This window comes from Chelonia mydas, chromosome 25 (genome assembly GCF_015237465.2).
Source record: "Chelonia mydas isolate rCheMyd1 chromosome 25, rCheMyd1.pri.v2, whole genome shotgun sequence".
Lineage (NCBI taxonomy): Eukaryota > Metazoa > Chordata > Testudines > Cheloniidae > Chelonia > Chelonia mydas.
In genome coordinates, this window is record NC_057858.1 from 11,261,477 (window position 1) to 11,286,651 (window position 25,175).

Below are 25,175 nucleotides of genomic sequence, written 5' to 3' on the forward strand. Positions count from 1 at the left end.
TGTAACAAGAGAACATCCAGGCTATTAAGTCTTTTGACCATCAGCCATATGCAATGGCAGTGAATTCAGGTATTAAAGGGATGAGACATGCCTTCCTACCCTGTGGCCCTGCCTAGCCCACCCCTGCCCTAATGGGAAGGACACAGCAGCCAGCTCACCTGAAGCCCAATGACACACTGGCCGGCCTTCATTTTTGCATCGTCAAAGTTCCTCTGTTGTTTCTCTGAGTATTTCACCCCGATGTCCACGTCGCTTTGTATCCCCTTGGTCTTTGCCTGCAGCAGAGAGAAGGGCCGGGCGGGGGAGAGAAGGAGTGTTAGAACCGCCGAGTTCTGTCCCTGCATAGAAGAGGGTACTACAACCTAACGTTGCAGTCAGTCAACATACAGACTCAACCCCAGGAACTGCCAGGTTAGAGATGCAGGAGGTTTTATATCCCATACGGAGATGGCTATTTGTTCACTTCCTGCACAGCACCTTTGACAGGGCGCAAGGTGTTTTACAGTTCTGCAAGCTATAGCCATGAAGCAGAGATCCTTTATCCACCGCAGAAATGCAGCTGCTTATGGGGTGGAACGTGGCAGATTTGCAAGCGGCGCAGAGACAGCGTGGGACAGAGCGTAAGGACTCCATGCTGCAGCACAGCTCAGACGCTGGTCACTTGCTGGTGTGAACTAGAGTAAATGGGGGATTCTCTAATGGTAGAGGACCTCAGTAGGCCCAGCCAGAGGTTATGGGCCTACGACTGGAATTGGTGGGAGAGATTCTGTGGCCTGCAACATGCAGGAGGTCAGATGAAATGTGGTCCCGTCTGGCCTTCACATCTAGGAGTTCGATGGTGGCCTCTGCAGGCCAGACACGGTGACTTCCAGTGCACATGCGCTAGATGCGGCATTAATGAGCCTGCCGGGGCTAGCGTAGTAATTTAAGGAGGCAAAATGTAGTTACCCAAATGAGCACTTAGCCAGGACACCAGGACTGACACCTTCACCCTGGTCAGAGGAGCCATGAGACCACATCCATTGTGTGTTTATCCTAAGGCAGCCACTGACCTACTTTCTACTAGCTTTATCCTTCATCCATGCAGGGTATAAAAATCCAGTCACCACAAGGCAACACCTTTCACTAGCCGCCCCAGCCCAGAAGGGCCACTTGCAAAGCAATGAGCACACACCTCAGAGACCTGGCGCCTCATGGTCTGGGCCATGAGCGACATCTCCAGCCCCAGGGTGGCCAAGCCGCCACTCCCCCTACAGCCTTCCCACAAACCAGCCTGCCTTTGGTTACGGAGGCTTCCCAAGCTTAACAGAGCTGCTTCCTCCCCCGACCCCGAGCTCGCTGGGAAGGCTCCCGGCTGCAGCTGGCTCCATGTGCTGGGGTGAGATCACTTCTTCCCACCACCCAGAGAACAAGAGCCCCACGGGGAAGTTTGAGCCTGGCTTTGGCTTTAAAGCCGGGGCATTTTGGAGGAGGGAAGAGCTGCAGTTCTACTGTCAGGAGGCCTCACTGTAGCCACTTCCTTTGGCACCCTAGGGTGCTTGCGACCCATCCCCCCCAGCCACCCTCACCCCAAACCCATGGGAGCTGGGTGGGCTAGGAGAAGGAATGACCACTCCTGCCCACAAGCCATATGGGACAGATCCAGTTAGACACCAGGCTGGGTCCACCCCTGCACAGTCAGGGTCAGAGGTAAAGCAGCTGGTGCAGGCTACTGCAGCCCCAAGAATTAACCTGACTCACGTTCCTGCTTCAACAGCCACTACAGAGCTTTGCAGGGGCACAGAATTACCAGGGTGCAGATCTGCCCTGGCTGTGCCCCCCTCCAACCTCTGGCTCCCCCTGCCTCCATATGACAGGCCACCACACCAAGGGTCTACCAGGGTGGGGGAGGGTGCCTTTCATAGTTCCGGTGCATCAGCCGAGACGACCAGGGCAATGACAAGTCAGCCTCACAGCGGTACTCACCATGCCCGCCAGAGCCAGCAGGCACACCTGCACCTGGGTCATGTTCCCGGCCTCGAAGAAGTCGTTGGCTTCAAAGAGGTCGACGGGGTTCATGCCGTACTGAACCATGGCCTTGATGAAGTTGGAGAGGTTCTCCAGCTGGCAGGGAAGAGAGACCGATAAAGACACAGGCCGCAGCCAAAAGGGGGCCAGGGAAGGACCCCGGGAGGCAGCATTTGAGAAGGAGCTCCCAGGGTGGCTAGCGATCAGCCAGGCCACCCTCACTGTGAAGGGAGCAGCCAGCACGTACCTGATGCCAGGTCTGAGCCGAGCGGTTGATCTTCCTCACGGAGCCTGGCTGCAGCTTGTTCATGAGCCTGGAGAGAGCGAGAAAGAGCCGTAAGAGCGGACGCCAACCACCCGGTGTGGAAGCACATTTCCAACCACAGTGGAGTTGCACAAGCATCTCTTAGGAGGTTCTTGTTCGGCTGCTTTTAAACAAACAAGCAGCCACCAGAGATAAGGGCGTCCACAAAGCTAAACAGCAGAAGAAATGATCATCCCTAGACTCGCATACAGCGCTTCTCATCCGCTCACAAAGCACGTCACAAGAGGGGGGCAGGATCATTCCCCACCTGTGAAATGGAGGCAGAGAAAAAATTGACTTGCCCTAGGTCACCCAGCAGGTCACTGGTAGAACCGGGAATGGAACCCAGGTCTCCTCAGTCTCAGTCTCTAGCCACTAGGCCACACTGCCTCAGGCTTGGGCTACACATACAAAAAAAACCACACAAACAACTTACCCCAGTGTAGCCACGTCAGTCAGGCGTGTGAAAAATAAAATAAATAAAAATAATTAAAAAGGTACCCCACCCCCAATGATAGTGATGATGATGACAAAGCCCCAGCATAGACAGCAACAGAGGCCAACACTGTTCAGAATGGTGATCCTCCTATCCCAGCAGGACCCCTCCTTGTGGCGTATGCTGCATCTACACTAGCAGGCTCCACCAGGACAGTGATGCCGACATGGGCTGCGTCTACACTTCAAAGCCACAGTCAATGCAATATTAAAACCCCAAGTCTCTAAGATTCAGGCTAGCCACACTATTTATTGTGGGAGTCGCTCGGCGTCTCTGGCATGGGTCATTGTTCTAGGCACAGGACGCACGCAGAACACAGAACATTAATTCAATGTTAAGATTTAAACTCACACTTAAGGAGGCACGGATATTATGGTCCCCACAGCAGCTCCAGGCCGTGCTGGCCTTGCATAGGAAAGCAGCGACGTGAACACCCTCAGCATGATAAAGTGGCAAGGGAGTTTGGAATGGCAAAATGCAAGTTCCCCCTGAGCTAGCAGGTTGCGCCACATGGCCCTGGGAAGGTAATTTCCACCTGGTTTCCCCTAGCAGGATCATCATCATGTTCCTGACATATCCGTCCCCCAGAGAGAAGTCAGCCCTAATTTCACTTACACATACATCAGGAGCATTACCACCACTGAGAATGCACGGCCCTGGCATGTGTGGTTAGAGACTAACGCAATATCCTTGTTATGTATTTTCTCCCTCTATTTTGAGCTTCAGACACTTTCAGCAACAAGATTGTTACCAGGATCTCCGATTCCACCCACCCCCAATCACAGAACCAAGACAGAGAGCCATTAGAGGCCAATAAATGGATAATAAGCCATTCTCCCCTTGGACACCCTGTCTGCTAACCAACAAAGGCTGCTTCAGAAGAAATCCTGGAACAGTCCCTCTTGCTCCAGGCCCTGGGAATGGCCAGGCTCTGCTGCATTTCTTTGCAGAGGCAGATCTGAACCCTGGAACATTCCCATCTTTCAGATGCTTTCCTGGAACTGGATTTTCCTCTCCTGCTGTTTGCAGCTGCCCAGACTATTATGAATATCTACAATCTGCTTTTGGAGACCCTTGGAGAGACGCTAGAAGAAGGCAAAGCATTCACTATTCATGACACTGGGTCTCCAGCACTTACTGAATTGCCAGTATGTGCTTAGGGTTACTCCAGATGTGACCCTGCTCCTCCCTAGGCCCTCGACACCCAGGCCAGGGGCTCCAATGCTCCTCAAGTCAATTCCCTTTTAAATTAGCTCTGGTATCCCCTTGGGCACTTCTACTAAGTGACATCTCACAGCCAGGAGCAGGACCCTCTGCCATTGCATTCGCCAGCCAATCCCAGAGCACAAGCGCTTGCCTGGCCCTAGTCCAGCCAACGCCTCCGCCCAGAGGCCAGCCAACCCTCCTGCATCCTAGGCCAAGACTGGGAGTCTAGCTCCAAGCTCAGGACTTTTGCAGAGACATCACAGGCAACCACTGAGCCAGGGCTAAACTGGTGCTTTAAGTGCTGGTATCATTTGCTATGGGGCAAGAGGAGCAGTTAACGCCTCACCCAGGCTGGTCACAGCTCTGCATGCCCCATTATATCCTCCGCTTCCCTCCCGCTCTGCCTTTGCCGTGTATTAGAGCCTGCATCAGGTCCAATATGCTGGCACAACTTTGCACATCTCCATCGTTTTTCTGAAGTGGCACCGCTGGCTTTAAGCCTCCAAGCCGGTCTGCAGCTCCTGCTGTGGCCCCATAATGCAGGATGGGTGCAACTGGCCAGCAAGATGGAAGGACATGGAGCTCTTCCCCTGGATGGCAAGGAGAGGTCAGCACTCACAGCCTGCTGCTCCATCAGCTCCCCCCGGCCAATGCAGACCCAGGACCCCCCGGGCCCTCACAGACTCACTCGCAGAGGATCACTCCATCCTTCAGCCCCAGCTGGAAATCGGGGCCGATCTCCTTCCCGGTGATGCTCTCGATCCATATCCTCAGCTCAGCCTCCTTCTGGGGGTCGTACTTCTGGGCAAGCTGGGAGGAGAGCAGAGAATGGAAGAGTCAGGCAGCTCCTCGCTGGGTCCCCTGGGCTAGCCACCCCTCCACCCACTGCCCACTTCCTGGTGAGCTCAGCCACAAGGCCGCATTCCTGCTCGCTGCACATGGGTAGCGGGCAGCACCTTTCAGTAAGGGCTGCTAGGACACACGACCATGGGGGAGAGAGAAAAGAGAAAGAAAACAAGTGAGACTCCATGATCAGAGACCTCTGGGAAAGCTGAAAGGAGACAGGACAATACCGGGGCCACCCAGTCTGACCCAGATGTGTAGCTCCCCCACAGAAAGGGTGGGGGTAGCATGCAAAGCTAATGCAGTCCCCCAGCGCAGGCTAAAGCAGCCTTAAGTTGCACCCCTGCTTCAGTGGTCCTCTAGTCTGCTCCCCAGCAGAGCCCATATAAACAGGGGGCGTGTCTGCCCCAGCCGTGCCCACTCACTCCCAGATACTGACCCATCCCCTCTGTGCCCAGGGCTGGTCAGCGTGGAATCAATACCTTGGCACTGCCCAGCATGTGCACAATGGGAAGCTGGCCAACGGCTATTCCTCAGCCTGGCACCAGCACCCCCACACTCCGCTGGCTGGCACTGGTGAGTCCTGCGTTACCTTAACCCCACAGCCCCTTTGCAGCAGCCTAGCTAATGTAAAGGGGCCCAGCTTCACTCTACCCCAGTGTGTAGCAGCAGGTCCCCCAGTAAGACACAGGCCAACAGGAGCGTGGGGAGGAGATCATCAGTGCAGGTCAATGTCACATTAGCATGGCCACTGGAAAGACTTGTCAGGACACAGCTCCCCGGAGGGAGCCTTAATGGTGGCAAGAGAAAACAAACCCCCAAATCACTGCCAGGCATTTTGCCGCTAGACCCCCTAGGAGCCCAACGTGCTGAAGCTAAGCAGGCTGGAAACAGGGCCCAGCACCAGGAAGGGGCTGTCTGGATGGCACCAAGATACTCCGTCAGCTACCACTTCCTGATGCACAGGAAAGCCAGGCGGAGCAGGAGCTCAGCAACGAAGAGATCAGTACGAGCCCTGGTGGTCCTTCAGCAGCCAGCCGGGGCAGATCCAGCAGCATTTATGTGCATGGGGAGTTTAATAACTTCCTTGTTTGCTGGGTTTTGACACATGAGGAAGAGGCTGGTCTTTACTCTAAGCTCTAAAATCCCCCTCCGCACGCGAGCGAACCCAGCCAAGGCAGCTCTGGGCTGGTTCCCACTGGACGTTTTCGGAAGCTTGGGTCAGGTGCGACGGCATCACGTCACGCTCTTCCCCACCCAGCTACCAGACAAGAAACGGTATAGCCTCTGACAACGAGGTCACTAGACATCACCTGTCGCTTCTCAGGAGAAGAGGGGAAACGTTCTACTCTTCCTGCCCAAATCCCAGGCTGGCCAGTTGCAGTCTGTCTCCCAAAATCCCCTGCTGCGCTTATTGGCTCGTCCCTCCTTCCCCATCACAGAGACACGACTGACCCCCGCAGTGCCCTGCCTTGGAAGGCTGCAGACAAAGCGGCTATAAAAAGCACAGAGTGATCATTACAAGATAGAAGCTAGCGAGGAGGACGAGGCCTTGAGGTTAAGACACCAGGCTGCTGGCATGATTGACATCCTGAGTGAGCCAGCACAACTTAGAGCATCTTCATCTCGTGCAATTGCTTTATTGCATTTAGTTCAGCCTTTGCCTTGTGCAGCCGGTCTGGAAAAGTTTGGCTTTTGTTTAAAAAAGTCAACTGGTTTTCCAGCTTGTTTTATTTTAACAGTAGAAATTCAGGTCCTGTCTCTTCAGGAGACGGAATGGCTGGAGAACTGGTACAGAGATGGAGTAGGAACAACACACTTGGGGAGGGCAGGCAGCTTTTAAATGCACATTAATCTGTAAGACTCATTTAACTCAAGTGACTGCACCCGCTGGGGAGAAGGGCGCTCTTTGTTAAAGACTCGAGCCCTCTGATTCAAGGCCCAGGAAAGCGCTGCAGTCCCCAGCAGCCTCACAGCAAGATGGGACTGCATTCGTACGGTAAGAGACCCAGCAAAACGACAGGGAACTCCTCATGCCTTTCTGAAGCAGCAAGGAGTGTGCCCAGATACGACCTACCCTCTTCCGCGGGTGACCTTTAATGCTGTGGATTAAGGTCACCCCACACCAGCACGCGAGAGGCTAGCTGTATCTGCCCGCCACGGACACAGGGGACACAGATAAGAGTCTCCTACAGTCTCTCAATCCTCATTTGCTTCCACCCCATCCCAGAAAAGGCCACTGTCAATAAAACCTGAGCCTACAGATCAGGGTGTCATTTGCTATGGGGCAATTGTCTCGCCATCCCCCCTCCCCTCCCCTCCCCAGCAATATCTTGCTTTGCCCCCAAATTTTTTATAGGTCTGTATCTTCCAGTCCTCCCTGACTTTGCAGGTTATAATATAATCACATAGCTTGCTCCCCACACCCCAGAATTTCTCCTGAAGTGCCATCGCTGCAATAGACGATCCAGGATCTTGGTGCTCTGGCATGACCGGCAACGGGAAGCTGGGCAAGATTCTGCCCTCTTCACCCAAGTCCCAGCACGCTCCCCCACCCCACAGCTAAGGTGCACAGGCCCAGGAAGAGAGTCACTCAGGGAAAGTCACAGGAAAGGGAGCAGCAGGACTGATTCGTGTCCCCAGTCAGCTTTGTTCAGGGGTCCACGCTCAGACTTGACTTGGATGGAGGTGAAGGAGGGAGATGGGACTCCTGGGGTCTATAGCCAGCATTGGAAAGGATGCTGTGTTTAGTGGGTACAGCCTGACACCCCCCCTGCCCCCCATCTCTAACACCTGCCTCCCAGGGGAGAGGAAGCCCTGGGGATCCTTCAAGGGGAGTGCTGGAGCTGGACAGATCAAGGGCTCATAGAGGCCTCAGCGCTGCAGCCCAAACCACCGCCCTTGGGGTCAGGACCAGACTTCCCCTCCCTGCAGCCCAGGAATGTGTCTCAGCAGATTCCTTGGGCACCATGAATATCCCAAGAACGCAAAGTACCTTGTTTAAATCAAGGCCAGCTGTCCCAGCTGCAAGCAGCTTTAAAGAAGTGAAGGAGACAGCAGGCCCCTGCTGCCAGAGGAGAGTCATCAGCATGTCAGACACCCTCTCCCAGCTGCTACTAAGCAGCCTCTGTTAAGGGCTCGGGCCCAAGAGCACCTGTCAGAGACAGGTGCTGGAGGAGCTGCTGGCTGCTTCTGGAGCAGGGTTTAAGGCTGCATATGTACCAGGCAGAAGGCGGCTGCTCGTTTGTAGAGGGCTAAGTATAACCACCCTCCACGTAGTGGAGTCATTAAACCGAGAACCTTTGACACTAGAACCATGGGCCTCTACCTCTTCAGCTAAGGGTGAAGCTTGATTAGATGGCAGCAGTAGTAGGCTCTTATCTTTTTAGAGGAGCCAGCCACTAGTGGGTGCATGACATTTAACTACTGTGTCACATTAGATACTTACAACGCCAGTCAGTTCCCTGAAACTACAAGGTCAAAATCCCAACAAGATCAATTCAGCACTTCCAAGACCAGCACGATGCAGTTTAGAGCGTGGGTGTCTCCCAGCCATGCAAAGCAGAGTGTCCCCTCTGCCTGGGGGAAGGTCCCCTGGACTTGACAGTCTCCTTGGAGAAAGTTCCCCTCCTCTGGCTTTGGGGGTTGCTTGTAGTCCTCCACCCCAGAGCTGACTGCTTGCCAGTGGCGCTCTGACTGCACACAGCTTAAACACCACTTTTCATCCCAGCTCGAAACTAGACTTTCATGTTCAACAAACCCCAGTAGTCTGCAGAGCTGGAGATAAGGAAGGGTGAGATCAGCCTCAACTTGTGCAGGGCAAGGACAGGCATCTTAGCCCAGCTCCCCTCTATTCCAAGCCCAGCTCCCTGAGAGCCCTACAAGTTCATTGACTAGAGTCTTCTGGCAGGGACAAGGACAAACCCCTTGATGAACCAAGAGAGACTGAGCACGGAGCACAGAACACAGCTGGGCCCTACCAATTTCACGGTCATAGGATTTTAAAAAAAGGTTACTTTCATGATTTTAAGCGATTTAAATCTATAATTACAACACTGTGAAATTTCAGAGGTCCTGACCCAAAAAGGAGTTCTGGGAGGGTCACAAGGTTATTGTGGGGGGGGGGCAGTACTGCCACCCTTACTTCTGGGCTGCTGCTGGTGGGGAGATGCTGCCTTCAGAGCTGGGTGCCCAGCCAACAGCTGCCGATCTCCGGCCGCCCAGCTCTGAAGGCAGCGCAGAAGTAAGGGTGGAAATACTGCGACCCCCTTGCAATTCCCTTTTGGGTCAGAAACCCCATTTGAGAAATGCTGGTCTCCCCCATGAAATCTGCATAGTATAGAGTAAAAGCACACAAGACCAGATTTCATGGTCCGTGACGGGTTTTTCATGGCCACGAATTTGGTAGGGCCCTACTCACAGCCTTTGGCACGTGGTTTCCAGCCAAGGCAGCCCCACAGCCCAGTTCATCTGTACTCCCATCTGGGCCTCTCTACCCGCTGCTGAGGACTTGGCAGGTTGAGCTCACAAGGGGTCAAGCTTGGTGATGGAGATGCAGGGGCCAGGAGAAGAAGGGCCAGATTTGCCAGAGAGAGTCACACCTACAAGAGGGCCCAATTCCAAGAGAGCTTGGCTCTGTCCACATTGGGGGCCATAAGCCTCATGAGGAGAGCAGAGCTCTCCTGGGAGTCTGGTTCCCGGTCGCTGGAGAGAGCCCTCTGGCGGCCCACGCGTACTGCGGGAGATAGGAGGATCTCGCTCCCAATCTCAGCTCTGACGACTCCTGCTGCAACCCTTGGGCAAGTCACTTCACGCCACCTCAGTTTCCCTGTTTATAAAGTGGGGGGAGATAATGCACTATACCAGAGGGTAGAAGGGTATGAACACATTGGATCAACTGCAGACTCCCAGCTCCCCACAGGCAGGAAGCAGCACCCATGGAGAAAAGGGAGAGTTTAGGTTCTGGAGAAGCCCATGGAAGATCCAAATCCCCACCGGATTCAGAGCACTGCACTGCTGCGAGGTCACTAGCCGCCCAGCCCACGAGCGAGGGCTGCTGAACACCCTGCCGTGAAACGCTCAGCTCCGATTTCACAACTTCATTCCCTTTTCAACCGGTGAAGGGGACTGGGGTGCAAGGGGGAAGGGGAGACCTGTTGACAGCAGCAATGCAAGGGGAGGGCACTTGCTCAACACACACAAGAGGCACTGGAGATCCTAGCCCCAGTGGTACGGGAGAATCTAGCACTAATCCCCACCCTGGCTCTTGGTGCAGCTACTCTGGCATGTAGAGCTGATCCACTCCCAAACCCACTCAAGATCCAGGGCCTTGCACTGGCCTCTGGATGGGAGCTCGTCTGATGGAGGAATCTGAACAAGTCTGCTGGATTTCACAGGGCCCCAGGGCAAATCAGAACACAAGACAACACAGAGGACCAGGCTGGGATCCTTCTCACCCAGCACCAGCTGCTTCAGACAGAGGGGCAGCCCCCAAGTGGAAGAAAGTTACTTGGGGAAGTTACTTCCTAACCCTCATCAGTTAGTGGTTGGTCTGTGCCCTGAAACATGAAGGTTTAAATAAGCCAAAGCAACGTAGCCTCTCCAGTGTGACTGCACACGCCCACATGGCAAATGAGAACATCTAATCCTTGCTTCAGTTCCGGGACTGCACTGCTCTGGGTTTCATCAGCTGGGGCTACCCATGGGGCTGGGAAGTCAGCTGTTTAGCTACTACAGACCTATTGGAGCAGACACCATTCCCTTGTCCTGTGCCATCCCCCAGTATTTATCATGCTCTAAGCTCCTTGGGGCAAGGACGGTTTGCACAACAGGGCCCTGATCCAGTAGAAGCTTTAAAGATCGACTCCATGGTACTTTAGAAAGCCGCCCTTTCCCCACTGATCTAATCAGGAGCAGCCACAATTCCAGGAACCGACAGACAGAACAGGCAAGGTCTTGATCATCCAACCCCCTAACCGCAGAATCCAAAGTGAGCAACGCTGACAATTTGGATAGGACCCTCTGAAGGCGAGAGATGTTAATTCATATTGGCACTAACAACCCAGCCCAGCAAGAGAAAGCTTCCCATGGAGAGGGACAAATATGACATGTTCCCCTCTCAGGCCGACATTATCACCTCCCCAAGTCGTTTCTGCACCAGCTTGCAAGGCCAGGGGAACTGTTCTGATTTGTGCAGGAGGGAGCATGTCAACATTCTGCAGTTAATGCTGCAAAGTCTGAATTCTTCCCCCTAGACTCTGCTGTGAATCTGGTTAGGTGACAGACTGATTTGACCCAGGGACTGAGGGAGCTAATGGGGTGGGGGGGGAGGGGGGGGAAAGAGAGAAGAGGAGGAGACAGACAAGCTGGCCCCAAAAGCAAATTCCACAGATTCCATTCTCCAAGGACTTCTACCCTTAGAAAAGTTGTACTGATTTAACTAGATCAAAATCCATGGTGCAAATCCAGAATGTTAAACTACTGTGGGTGCCAACTCCCTTGAGGGTGTAGCCGACTGAACTGACCTAAGCAAGGATTTAGCAGGTTCAAGGGCATCTACTTTTAGGGGTTGGCGCCACGGACTTGGACCTAGTAACACCAGTGCATCTTTTCAGCTTCGGCAAGGCCTAGGCACTGCTGCAGTGTCAGGGGGGAGAGGGGGGGGGGAGAAGAAGAGTGCATGTTTAAGTTGACTCCCAGTCCTTTCTCCCTGACCCCCCCCACCCCACCCCAGAGGAATAGGTGACTTTGCACAGAATGGCTGTTCTGCAGCATCAGGCATGCAGGCTGGCTTCACTTTTCTGTTCTTCAACAGGGTTACTGCTCCCAATACAAAGCGGGGAAGGGGAGGGGTATGTCAGACACACCTATGGAGTTCCCCTTCCCTCCCTTTATAGCATCGTCCCCTTAAGCAACCTAGAGCAGAAACTGCCGTCCCTTGGGCTCTGCTGACTAGACAAAGGGTTGAGTCAAAATTGGGTCTAAGCGGACATGCTTTAGTGATCTCTCATCCGGGTTAGGACAGAGCCTTGTGGTGGGTTCTCTTCTAGATCTCGGTACTACATAGCCACTGCAGATATCTGTCCTGCTTTTATGGGGGTTATAAAACAGGTCACATGGTTGATAAGAATTAAGCCGCTAGCTTGATGCTAGCCTGTCCCACTGGCTATAAAAAAAATCCTCACTCAGCTGCGTTTAGAGAGGACACCCATGATGTGCCCACATTTGTAGGTTACTTAGTGTTCAGCCATCGCATTGCCTCCATCTCGTGCAACACCACATCAGGATTGGGCCATAAGGTTTAGCGAGAGGCGTTTACGAACAGAGACCGTGGACGGCTGCAGAGAGAAGAGGCACCTGCATATTCAGCACCGAGCACACCTAGCTCTGACTCAGCTACTGTATTCCAGATCTGCACACAGGAACCTGCTCCCAGAGAGCCCTCGGCAGTGTCACATTAGCAAATTGAGCAAGCTGGTCCCAGATGACGGGTGCAGAGGAAACATGCCACATCGCAGCTGCAGCGGGAGCAGACCGAGAAGGGAAAGATTCCAGTCCCTTTCAGCCTCTCTCCCCCTCCACACAGGAGCCCTTGCTGGGAGCAGAGAGGGTGTCACAAGTGACAGAATCAATCTGAACTAGATGGGGAGATACCAGAAATTCACACCTTCACAGAAGGCAGCTCTGGTAGCTGCATCTGCACTGGACGTTTGAAGTGAGCTGGAGCTCACGAAAGCTTATGCTCAAATAAATTGGTTAGTCTCTAAGGTGCCACAAGTCCTCCTGTTCTTTTTGCGAATACAGACTAACACGGCTGCGGCTGCTCCCCTGAAACCCGAGTGAAATCTGACTCTCCACAGCTTCACCAATGGGGAGCACTAGTTTTGTGGGTTAGCCACAGCACACTCTAACCCCCATACAAACCGGTCTGGATGAGACAGCTGCATAAATGCCGCCGGCAGCCTGTCTATGCAGGCACCAGTGGGAAACTTCCTTGACGTCACTGTAAACGAGGAAGGCCCCTTAGGGCTAGACTAGAAGGTGGTATCAGTTGCTCACTGGTTGTTGCTGCATATTGTAATGGGCTAACAATTCCCACTTCCGCCAGAAGTTGCATAAACTGCTTGTATTTTATTCCAGTAGCACTTCAGAACCTCCATCAAGGATCCCCAGTAGTAGGCACTGTGCAGATAGGACCATCCCTGCCACAGACAGGCACAATGTAGGTAAGATGCCAACAGCCACTGATCCCACCCGCCAGCCACTGATCTCCCAGTGCTCCACAAACATTTAATTTAGACTTTGAGAGGTGGCCCAAAGTCATCCCCATTTTCCTGAAGAAAGTGAGGCACGGGGTGACACCAGGCCAAGGCTATGCCTTGAGTCAGCATCACAGCAGGGAACAGAAGCCAGGAATCCCCACTCCCAGATCCATGCTCTAACCACTAGCCCACATTCCCTTCCTTGTCAGTTTAACTTGGGGAAGGGGAGGATCCTTTTCCTCGGCACCAAGTGATTTGTCAGGGAAGGCCTCCTGAAACACTTCTGGAAGTTGCAGGTAGCATAGGAGCAAAGATGGGCCCTAGACACTTAGTTTATTACATCATTATTTAGGTCAGGTGTGTTTCTCAGGGACTATAGCAACACATTGACAAATGGAGGCCAAATTGCCAAGGAAATAGAGAACTAGGTCAAGCCAGGGGTAAGAAAATCTTGTGGAACAAACATCGTAAGGTGTAATAATAATAATGAAAAAAAAGCCTTCCCTGGAACATAGCTAGTATTTTAGATTTTAATTACACTCAGAACACGAGCAATCCAATCTGTAAATTACAGGGTTAAGGATTAGGATTACACAAACTGGCAGCCAAGAAACTGCACCATATTGTCCCCACACCTTACCCTGAGAGGAGTTTGCTATTATAGAAAGACACGAGTCTTTCCATCAAGCCTCAGTCCCATGGCTTGTTTACTGCACACACCTGCACGCCCTTGCCTAATAGCCTCCCTTCTCAGAGGGTTTAGTCTGTGCTCTGGTACATTTCTCCTAACAGAAGGATTTAACCACTGTCACCCAAAATCTGGAGTTACCCTATGTTCCCCAGGGCCCTCAGCATCACAGCCAGCTACAGAACCAGCTGAGACCACTCCTGGTTCAGAGGGAGAGTCAGTTCAGCCCAGAAATGTAGATTTTATAGCAAGAGAGAGGGGGCTTTTTTGGGTAAAAGAGAAGAGAGTTTGCATGTCAGGATTTCCCTGACTAGTTTAGAAGTCAAACTGGGACAGAGAAATAGAGCGGGAAACTGACTAGAAACAAAAGTGAAAGTGACCAGTTTTAACTTGGTCCAAGGGTAGCAAAATGCAAGATAGACTGAATGGGGCCAGAGTTCAGATGTTAGCAGTAACAAAGGGGGAGAGGAGTTTAAAGTTATAATGTGCTCAATAAGCCCACCAGGACTAAGATATTCAGCTAAGTAACATGGCTTCTGGTCAGGATCAGATGAAAAGGGGGAAATGGATGCTCTCAGGCTTGTTGTGGCAGACAGAGGACTGTAAGGCGATGCCCCCAGCCTACCCAGCTCAGCCCAGAGGAGCAGGCTACGCCCAGCTGCTTCCTCCCACATTCCCACCACCATCCCTTTGTGGAAATGGGCATCCCCCCAGAACCTCAGGGCGCCTGGATGCAGAGATACATTTGACTCCCCCTTGGCCACACCCCTCAAAGCCACTTTACAGGCCCTGTTAGCAGTGCTTAATTGGTAGCGAGAGAGCAGCTGGGACACAAGTAATTTTTTTGCTTTCATAACTGATGCAGCAAGCCCAGAGGTGTCAGGGCTAAGCCCTGGCACGAATTAAGCACTGCCCCTTGGACAAAGCCAGGCAAGGTTTTGGGGGGTGCTAAACGTGCACACAACTGCACCAGGACAGAACCTGTCCTTGCACCAAGCACACCTGGACCCAAGGAGCCGGGCCAGCCCAGGAGAAACTGCCGCCAGATGGAGCCTGGAACAGGCTCCTGGGACCAGTGGCAGGGAGACCTCCTGCTCCCCTCCTAACGTTGGGGGCAGGGGGAGGTGCGGGCCTTCTCTGACCCCAGAGGCCACACGCCGCTGCTGAGCCCAGAAAGGGAGCTCCCAGCCCGGGCTGAGGCAGGGAGAGCGGAAGAGGAGATTGGGGGCAGATTTCCCCAGTGCCAGCAGCTGGGACCGGGCCAGGGCGCCGGCTGCGCGCGAAGGACACAGCTGGGAGAGACCCGAACTGGGGAGTCTAGCGCTCGCCTGCACCCCAGGGCGCACCGGGCAGCTCCCCAGGGCGCACCGGGCAGCTCCCCAGGGCGCACCGGGGCCCCGCTCCCAGTCACATCACAGCCCCGCTACAAACTTTTCCGGCCAGCCGCCAGCCTCACCCTGCTCTTGACCTCCGCGGACAGGCCGTAGGACGGGCCCTTGTTGAACTGCGAGCCGCTCATGCTGCGCTCCGGGGGCTGCTCGGCGCCAGGTCCGGGGGCCGCGGCGCGCACGGGAGCCTCCCTCGCTGTGCTCCGGAGGTTTTGGCCGAGCAGGGCACCGCCTCCTCCCGCTGATTGGAGGGGAGTTAAAATAGCCTTATAAGGGCAGGAAAGCTCCGAATTCCTGCAGGATGGGGAGTTTCCTGTGTGTGTCCCCCCAGTGACCCCCGGGGTCAGAGCTGGGGGCTGCGCCCCCCTTCCAGCGCCGGCTCCGTCCCCGGAGACTTTGTCAGCCTGAGAGCTCGGCAAGTGTGAGAGACGGAGCGCTGGGCTCTCTGGCGGGGGCAGATCCCAGGGATGGGATTTCCCACAGGTTTGGGGGGGTTGATCCACCCCCCCCCCGCGCCCCACAGTCGCTGAAACACACACACACACACCCTGCTTCACATACCAGACACCCAGCCCTGACACACAACCCTCCTTACCCACATACACCCTCCCCTTCACACGCCCCCCCAGCACTGACGCACAGCCCACCCATCTCCCCAGACACACCAAATGTTACACTCACCCCAGAAACAACCCCCCCACACACACTCAGACCCATCCATCCTAGAGTACAGCCAACCCATGCCACGCCCACCACACTCACTCACACACACTCACACACACGTGCGTTCACAATCCCTTATGTCCAGCGCTTAAGTGTGTAACGAAGAGGTGCCCGGGCTCAGGCGAGCCCAGATGTGCCGGGACTATGAACTGCCAAGCCTAGGGGTGCCGGGGCTCTCAGCCCTGGCTCAAATTAATCATTGCTTATGTCAGATGCTCTGGGCACCTCACCCAGACACCTGGGCGTACCCGACCCCTTCAAACACACAATGATCCCTACGAGCCCGCCAGCCCTCCTGTGTACACTCAACCCCCTGCCCCCTCCCTCACACACACTATAGGGCTGGGCATGCTGCAGTGATGGACGCCGCTATTCACCCCCTTTCTCCCCACACACAGGGGGCTGTCCTAATTCATCCACAGAAAGAACAGAAGGACTTGTGGCACCTTAGAGACTAACCAATTTATTTGAGCATAAGCTTTCGTGAGCTACAGCTCACTTCATCGGAGGCATTCAGTGGAAAACACAGTGGGGAGATTTATATACACAGAGAACATGAAACAATGGGTGTGACCCTACACACTGTAAGGGGAGTGATCAGGTGAGGTGAGCTATTACCAGCCGGGGGGGCGGGAAGGAGCCCAAGCTGAGGATGGGGTATGCCCCAGGATGCTGATTGCCTTCCCAGGCATACCAGGGCAGTGAGCTCATTCGGGTTAGAAAATCCTCTGGGCAGGGCTGGGTGAGGCTTCCTTCTGCTCCCAGCAGGCTGGACAGAAAGTTGCTTCCAATGGCGGGAAAAGGTGACCTTTCTACTGGAAGCTGGGGGTGTCGGCTGCATCCCATCCATCCCCCCCCTTTATTATTCTGTCTCCGCTGAACACCTCCAACGAGACACTGCTGAGCTTGAATTAATCTGCAAACTAGATACCATTAACTTGGGTCTGAACAGAGACTGGGAGTGGCTGGGTCATTACACAGACTGAATCTATTTCCGTAAGTTACCTACCCTCACGCCTTCTTGTCAACTGTCTAAATGGGCCATCTGGATCATCACGACAAAAGTTTTTTTCTCCTGCTGATAATAGCTCATCTTAACTAATTAGCCTCTCACAGTTTGTATGGTAACCTCCAATTTATCTGTATGTATATATATATATCTTACTATATGTTCCATTCCATGCATCCGATGAAGTGGGCTGTTAGTCGCTAAGGTGCCACAAGTCCTCCTGTTCTTTCCACTGCGCTGGACAAACCCCAGCCCAGCCCCCAGAGGCTCCCAGTGTCAATCAGGTCCCAACCACACACGACCATTTATGTGTCACTTTCGCAGGGCGACAGAATTAAGATGGGTTTCAGAGGAGCCACCGTGTTAGTCTGTATTCGCAAAAAGAAAAGGAGGACTCGTGGCACCTTAGAGACGAACCAATTTATTTGAGCATAAGCTTTCGTGAGCTACAGCTCACTTCATCGGATGCATTCAGTGGAAAAATTAAGATCGCTGTTCTCAGGAGTAAGCGGGTGTCACCCAGGCATGTATCAAGGAGTGTATCATAATGAGGGTGCGGCATGGGCGGTCCGGGTGACAGAACAATGTGGGTAGGTAGCACCATTTCTCAACAGACCTGATCTTACCATGGCCTTACTCAGTTAATCTATCCCCATACACCCCATCTGATCTAATCTAATCTATCCCCATACACCCCATCTGATCTAATTTAATCTAATCTATCCCCATACACCCATCTGATCTAATCCAATCTAATCTATCCCCATACACCCCCTCTATCTATCTATCCATCCCCATATACCCCCTCTATCTATGTATCTATCTATCCATCCCCATACAGCAACAGGGGTTGGGCCCTGCCCCTCTCCGGAGACACCTGGGGCACAATGCTGGAGGAACAGGCAGCCAGTGAGTTCCCCACCATCCCAGGGGCGGTGGGGCTCAGGCTTTGGGCATCAGCCCTGGGGGTGGCGGGGCAGCAGCATCCCCATGCCCATCTCCCCGGGCCCCCACTGCCTCCCCCAACCCTCCATCTAGGGCTTAATTTGTCCCCAGGCTTGCCAGGGCTGAGTAAGTCTGCTGTGAAAAGTGATACTTGTATGTTTGTTAATATCACTTTTCACAACAGACCTGCTAGCTAGCAATAAATAAATGACAATGATTTGGACGTGTCTATGTGCATATTTATTTGGTTTTCCTAAAGCTAATCAAGTAATTTAGGAAAAAGCGTGAGAGCGGCCACCAGCAAGAGTTGGTGGCCACACGCTGAGGCCACCAAAAAATGTGCCCTGAGAACCACTGGGTTACACCGTACCGCCATGCAGGCAGCACGTCTGGATTGCTGGGCAAGGGATGGATTTCAGTTCACAAACCCAGGTTATGGGAAGGAGAACCAGCAGCAGCATCTGATTGTTTTATGAGACAGATCAGGGCTCATCATAAGCCGGGGCTAAGCGAGAGATCTCCAGAAGGGCTCAGAGTGTGACAGCTGGATCTGATGGACCGAGCACAGGACTGGGAACAAGGATATTTGCACGGCAGGAGACACACATCACCCTAACGCTCAGAAATCTTCATGGCTTTTTCAGAACCCGAGATAATGTTTCCTTCTTCCCTGCCAAGACTCTCCTCGTGCCTATCTCTGTGTGTTCTCGCGGCCCCTCGTGCGAGTGATCTTGTCTACGCTGAACCTCTTTGTACTGGTGCAAAGCCCCCGTGTAGAATCATTACACCAGTGTAAACCGTGCCCGCTCCGGCACTGCACCATCGCAAGTCACGGTTAACGTGAGTGCAGCATGTCTGTGTCAGTCAGTTGTACTGGTGAAGCCGTAACAAGGAACAACGCCAGGGTTAGATTCTCATCTGGTATAAATCAGTGCAGCCTCATTGACTTCTCTGGAGCTATGCTGATTACACGGGCTAATTATCTGGCCCACTGAGCTCAGTGGAATTGTACTGATTTAATGCCGGCTGGGGATCTGGTCGCATTAAATTCAATGGAGCTGCACTGATTTACTTCATTTGAGGATCTGGCCCAAAGAGCAGACCTGGCATGTGCCACAAGGCAGAAATTGATTCCCTCTTCAAAGGCCAATGGTTTTAATAATATTCATCCCCGTACGATTACACTTTTATTTCGGTGACGTTTCTAAATGGGATTGAATTTTAGAACAATTTATATGAGTAAATAATGATTTCTTTACTAATTATTCCAATAAGGAACTGGACACTGACTGGCTGTCAGTGACAAACTGCTTCTTGGGTCAGCCCACGTGAGCCGTCCTAGCAGCCGCTTGGTTCTGGCGCAGCCGGGTTGTGTAACTTCCTGAGTCAAAGCTGAGTTTCTAAGCAATATGTTGCCACTTGCAGTTCCGTTCTGTACAGGTCTTTTTACTGCGCTCATCACGGTGGCATCCGAGCGCTTCCCAGTGGTGCCTGGAGCCACAGGACTAGCATTTGCCATGCGTCTGCTCTCTCATTCTCTCTCACTTCCTTGTCACTTCTGTTTAGCAAATGGGGCTTGAATAAGGAACTGGGTTTTGACTGACTACGTGACACAATGCTTGTTGGGTCACCCCCGTTGACACATCCCGGCGGCGTCAAGACGGTTCCGAAGGAGCAGGGCCACATCGCCCCCTACCTGATGCTTTGCCCCTAAGCATGGCACATGCCACACACCCGCCCCACTTCCATTCCACAAATGGCGCTTGACTAAGGATGAAGCTGGGTTTCGGCTGGTCGTAGGTGACAAAACGCTTCTTGGACTGTAAGTGACAGGACACTACAACCACCAGACTCTTCTGAAGGAGCTGGGGCACATCACTCCCTGACCCAAAGCATTTCTTTGTGAAAAGTGGTGGCCCATGTCACCAGCCTCTCTCCCCTTCACCCCACATTGAGGAACTAGAGGAGCAAACAGGGTCTTTTCAGAAGGTGAAGCACCCAGGAGTCCTAAAAGAATCAGTTGAGGAGCTCTTCCAGCCCGCCAGTGTTAATCTGTAATCAATCTTGGAATACCGGGGAAATTCCAGCAGACGGGTAGGGTGCTACTGGGCAAGCGGGATGACCCGGATAACTATTGTTCTAAAATTCAATCACATTAAATATGGTGAATTTCTAAAAATTTAACCTTACATTGATTAAACGTTATTCGGTCTTTGAATGTTGTCAGGGGCCAAAGCAGCTGGGCCCAGCTCCTGCCAGGCTCCCCGACTAACCTGGCTGGTAGACAAGAAGCGAGCTCTCCTGCACTCAACTTGGGACTGAGAGTAGCCGCATCCCCTGACTGGCTGCTGGTTTAGCAGCCCTACTCATAAGCCTGACACCCCAATCAGTGGCTGCTCAATGTGTACCCTGCCTGTAGCTGAACTTGCTCTGCTCCTGCTCTGTTTCCAGTCCCCGCTCCAGCTTCGTTTCTGAACCTGCTCTGGCTCCAGCCCCCATTCCACTCCGGATTCTGATTTCTGGATTCAATCCTCAGCTCCACATCTGGTTCACCTTCTGGTTCTGGCATTCATTCGGCTTCTGTCCCTCCAGTACTGACCCTCGGCTCATTCCTGGACTCGGCCCGCCCTGGACCCAGCTCTAACTGGCAGGCCAAACTCTCATTTCAACCACTAAGCCTGACCACCCATGGCCTGGTTGGCTACAGATATGCACCTGAGAACTATGATTAAGGAACTAGGAATAAGGAACCAAGTTCAAGCCAGTGCCTGAGTGGGAATACGTATTCTGTGCTCCCAGGGGAGGCAAAAGTCATTGCTAGAAAAACCCCAGACTTCTCCCCTCCACCCTTGGAAAATTCCAAGGGACATTGTGATTTACAGGCAGGGATACAAACAGAGCCACCCAGCCAGCAGGCTCACTCCTCCTGGTGATACACAGTCACATGTGCCTCTCCCAGGAGATGACATCCAGTGCTGATTAACCTCACGCTGTTCCACTCCCAGCATGTGTGACCCAGGCTGTCAGCCTCCCTGGAGCGGCAGTTTGGGACTGATCCACTGATCTGATTAAATGGGTGCTGGTGCCCTCAGCTGGAAATCTAGTCAGTTTCAAAGAGGGTTGGATGCAATCTCAGGTCCTACACCCACCCCTCCCTTGCCAATTTCACTGGGGTTTGCCACCGCATTTTATTAATTTATTAAATAACATTTCCAATGGTGCCATCCCTCACTGTATCTGGTGCTGGATTTAAAAAAAAAAAGCAAAAAAAAAAAGCTCCAGCTGCTGGAGTCCTGTGAGTACATGACAATCTCAACTTTCCTCAAAAAAGAAAGGGGGGGGGAGAATAAGTTTTTAGTCCTCGTATTTATGGAGGAAAGCTTGAAAATGTGACTCCTAAAGGCTCCCATGCCAGAAGGCAAATAGAAAGGACCCTGATGTTTATTATTTGGAAACAATTGATGCTTTTTAAGCCAATCTCATGATCTTTTGTGGGGGGATGACGACACTTGTGATTTTTTTTAAACTGGGGTTGGCAATACTTAGGTCCCCCCGCTCTCCCCCGCTGTTCCTGTGTGAGGGACCCACACAACCAGCAGGGGAAATGGGCCAAAAATGCAACATTGGGCCTTTCCTCATGCTCCCACTGGACTCATCGGGAGCAGGATCTATGGCCCCCAGAGGAATGTCAGTGGGCGCTCACCCTCTTCAGCCAGGGATCTTGGGGGGCCCAGTCTGAGACACCTTTAGCTTGGTTTCCAGAGGTGCTGAGACCCTGCAGCTCCAGGAACACCAAGGGCTGTAATTATGGGTAGCGAGTACTTGAAAATCCAGCCCCGAGCTCTTTTGTACCTCTGGCCCCAAGAGCTCAATGCCTCTGAAAAAACCGAGGCCGGTGAAGTCTCGAACTGGACTCCCCAAAATTAAGGCAGCCTCAGGTAGAGTCAGCTTTTGAAGATGTTGGCGTTTCCTCTCCGCCGGGCAGTGGGGGGAGGGAGGAAGGACTGGATTGCTGCTCTCCTGCCATCTTCCTTCTGTGCCAGCACCATGAAACTAAGCCCTTGGCACATGGTTGGCACTACAGAAATAATTAATTCAAATAATTAATTAGCCGAGCACAGCAGTCCAAATTGCACATTTCAAATCCCATGCCAGCTCCAGACATCCCACAAGGGCGGGGGCGCTTGGCTGCAGGGGTTTCATTGATGTCTCTGGAGAGAACCGTAGTCACTTGCAGTTACCTCCCCAGAGATTACCAGTTATTCAAGATTTGCTGAGTCCCCCTTCCCCTTGGCACCCACTTCTGTCAGCAGCGTCCATACAACTGGCCACACTTGGTTCTCTGCTACAGGAGTTGAACAGGGACACAGAACAGAATCTGAGCCTGTGAGTCCATTACTTTCAGTCCTTCTCTTCTTTCCGGTTTGACCCATTATTATGTGTACTGCAGGAGCACCTGGGATCCCCAGTCACGGAGCACGACCCCATCATGCTGGGCGCTGTAGAGACACGGAACGAAAAGATGCCCCGTCCCCGACTGCTCTAGCTCGAGAGATTTGTTCTTCCCTGCTAATTCCTGTTCTTCGAAAGGACCCAGCTGCCAGCTCTGAACAGTGGGAGGCAGAGAGCAGAGCGAGATGTCGAGAGGAAGGCTGGCCTAGTGGTTACAGCGGGGATCAGCGCTCAGGGGACATGGATCCAAGTCCTGGCTGTGCTGCTGATTTGCTGTGCGAGCCAGGGTAAGTCACGTCATATCGGTGTGGCAGCTTCCCCAGCTGTAAAATGGGGATAGCCCAGCTATTCAAGGACTTATATGGCCCCTGTCGCCGGGCTGTCCCCAAGGACAGAGGAAGCCTGTAGAGGGGGAGAGAGCCATGGAGAACCCCCTCATCCAGAGCAGCATCATACAAGGACCATGTGTCCATCGAACCTGCAGAGAGGGCTCGGTCCCTGCGCAGGAGAGAAAACAACCTCAGTCCCTTTCCATGAGTCTAAAGTGCTCCAACAGCGACCCCTCGTGACGGGATTTCAGAGAACCCAGCTGCTGGAGATTGCCCGGCCTCTGACCACAGCACCGGCACCAGTCAGCGCTCCCCCTGCTCTTGTCTGGGCTCCCGACCCTAGGCCACATTTGGACGTATATAATCCACGGTCTTGTCTCAACATCACCAGGTCCTCGACACCCAGGGCATGCTGAGGCCTGGTCTACACCACAGACCCGTACTGGTGTAATTACATCACTCAGGGCTGAAATCCACACCCCGAGTCATGTCGTGTAATGTAATCCACAGCCCGACCTACCCCAGACATAGCTGCTGGAACTAGGGGTGCGGGGGGTGCTGCTGCACCCCCTGGCTTGAAGTGGTTTCCATCAGATACAAGCTCTACAGTTCGGTTCAATGGCTCTCAGCACCCCCCGCTATACCAACTGTTCCAGGGCCCCGCTTGCAGACAGCGCTGTGCCGGCAGGAGAGGCTCTCGGGGAGGTGGGTCACAGAGGCTGGTATAAATGAGCGTCAAGCCCCCCCCCCCCTTTAAGTAAAGAGAGAGGGTGACCATTTTACAAGGTAAAAATAAGTCCCTCACTAAAATATGCCCCCTTTGGCGGGTGGGGAAGGGGAGTTTGGCCAGAGTTCTTGCGTAATGTGGGAGAGAAATTCTGTCAGATACCATGGGGGTGGCTCCCATATAAACACCTAGAGAACCAAACATGTGAGACAGGAATAGAAGAGAGAGAGGAAGCAAGAGAAAGGAGAAAGAAAAGAAGGTGGGAAAGGAGAAGCAGGGCGGCCTAGCAGATATGGCGCTGGAAGGGGAGCTATAGATTTCTAGCTTGGCCATTGACCTGCTGGGTGAAGTCACTTCCCTTCTCTGCACCTGTTTCCTCACCCAGCCGTTTGGCCATTTAGATGGTAAGCACTTTGGGGCCGGGGCTGTCTCTTACTTTGTGTCTGTACAGCCTGGCACCCATTCTGTAGGGTGACCAGACAGCAAGTGTGAAAAATCGGGATGGGGAGCAATAGGCGCCTATATAAGACAAAGCCCCAGATCTCGGGACTGTCCCTGTAAAATCGGGGCATCTGGTCACCCTACCGTCGGGGCCTCTAGGTGCTACCATCATACAAATACCAAGAGTCAAGAAAAAGTTTTCCTTCCTGGTCAGAAATTGAAACTGAGAAGAGGCTAAAGTGTTAAACCCAAAGCCAGCAGTTCTGGAGAGAGAGTCACTAACTTCTCTGGCGCTCAGAGGGGAACCCCAAGGCCTGAACAACGTCCAGGAATGCACCGTTTTCCATGGTTTCACCGCCCCTTCTCGCCAACGGGCGGCAGCAGAGTTCACCGAGAGGAGCGGTTCTTAAACTTTTTTGATCACCCCCCTCCCTCCCGTTCTTTGTGTCTGCAGTAGTTTATGCAACCACACACACACCCACACACCCCTGCCACACAAGCATAGCAACGTGCAACCCTCACGCAATCTTACAAACAGCCTGGCATTGATTCAAACACACCAACCCGCCATTGTCCTAAGCGCAAAAGCAAAACTGCGATGGCGGGCGACGCTCAGAGAGACGTGCACACGGTGTCGTAGCCAATGGAGTCACGTACCGATGGCAAAGACTTCGTACCGTGCTCGGCAAGCATCACAGAAATCCGTCACAATCACAGAGCCACCGGCAGTCAAACACCCAGCGCCACCCAAGGACCTGATCTGTCTGGAGGAATCGCCTTCGCCAGCCATTCATTGCCTGGATAAAATGTGTGCAGTATGTTTTTTTCCCCCCTCCTAAAGCTTCTCATGCCACCCCTCCGAATACATTGTGTGCCCCCCAGTTTGAGAACTTCTGACCTAAAGAGACCGGCCCAGGCTAGCCCGGCCATCTGCGGGTTAATAATGCCGAGCTGCTCAAATTTGGCACTTTGGTCTCCCGTGAGACCACTTTTAACTGCAGCAGACACCCAGCCTAGCACCACTCCACAGGCAAATCCCCAGCCACAGGCAGACTCCTCATCTTGCTCCATGCAACTAGAGGCTTTCAGCCATGCGGCCCAATCCTTCAGTCCCTACTCAGGCAACCGACTGCAGTGGGCAGTTTGCCTGATAACTCGAGGATCAAGCCCTTAAACTGCACTGACCGGGACCAGTTCTCAGTTACACGAGGGCAGGGGCTTAAAGTGGGTGGAAAGGGCCCCCAAGAATACTCCTTGTGCTGGGGGCCTCCTTGCACCGTGGCTGCTGAAGAACAGGAATAAGGGCCCTGTACCACCTCTGCTTCCAGCAGATAGAGTGGATGTTTGCAGCCACAG

At 53.2% G+C, this 25,175-nt stretch overlaps 1 protein-coding gene across 1 annotated transcript in view; it reads right to left on the reverse strand.

Annotated features, from left to right (window-relative positions):
* Positions 1-15,610, reverse strand: part of CNN2 (calponin 2) — an 18,367-nt gene extending 2,757 nt beyond the window's left edge. Inside the window, exons 1-5 of the mRNA XM_007072077.4 lie at positions 15,262-15,610; positions 4,702-4,823; positions 2,255-2,321; positions 1,966-2,103; positions 159-275 (exon numbers count right to left, since the gene is read on the reverse strand). Of these exons, the coding sequence (XP_007072139.1) occupies positions 159-275; positions 1,966-2,103; positions 2,255-2,321; positions 4,702-4,823; positions 15,262-15,324 (507 nt within the window). The 5' untranslated portion in view covers positions 15,325-15,610. The remainder of the gene's footprint in view (positions 1-158; positions 276-1,965; positions 2,104-2,254; positions 2,322-4,701; positions 4,824-15,261) is intronic.
* Between the last annotated feature and the right edge of the window lie 9,565 nt (positions 15,611-25,175).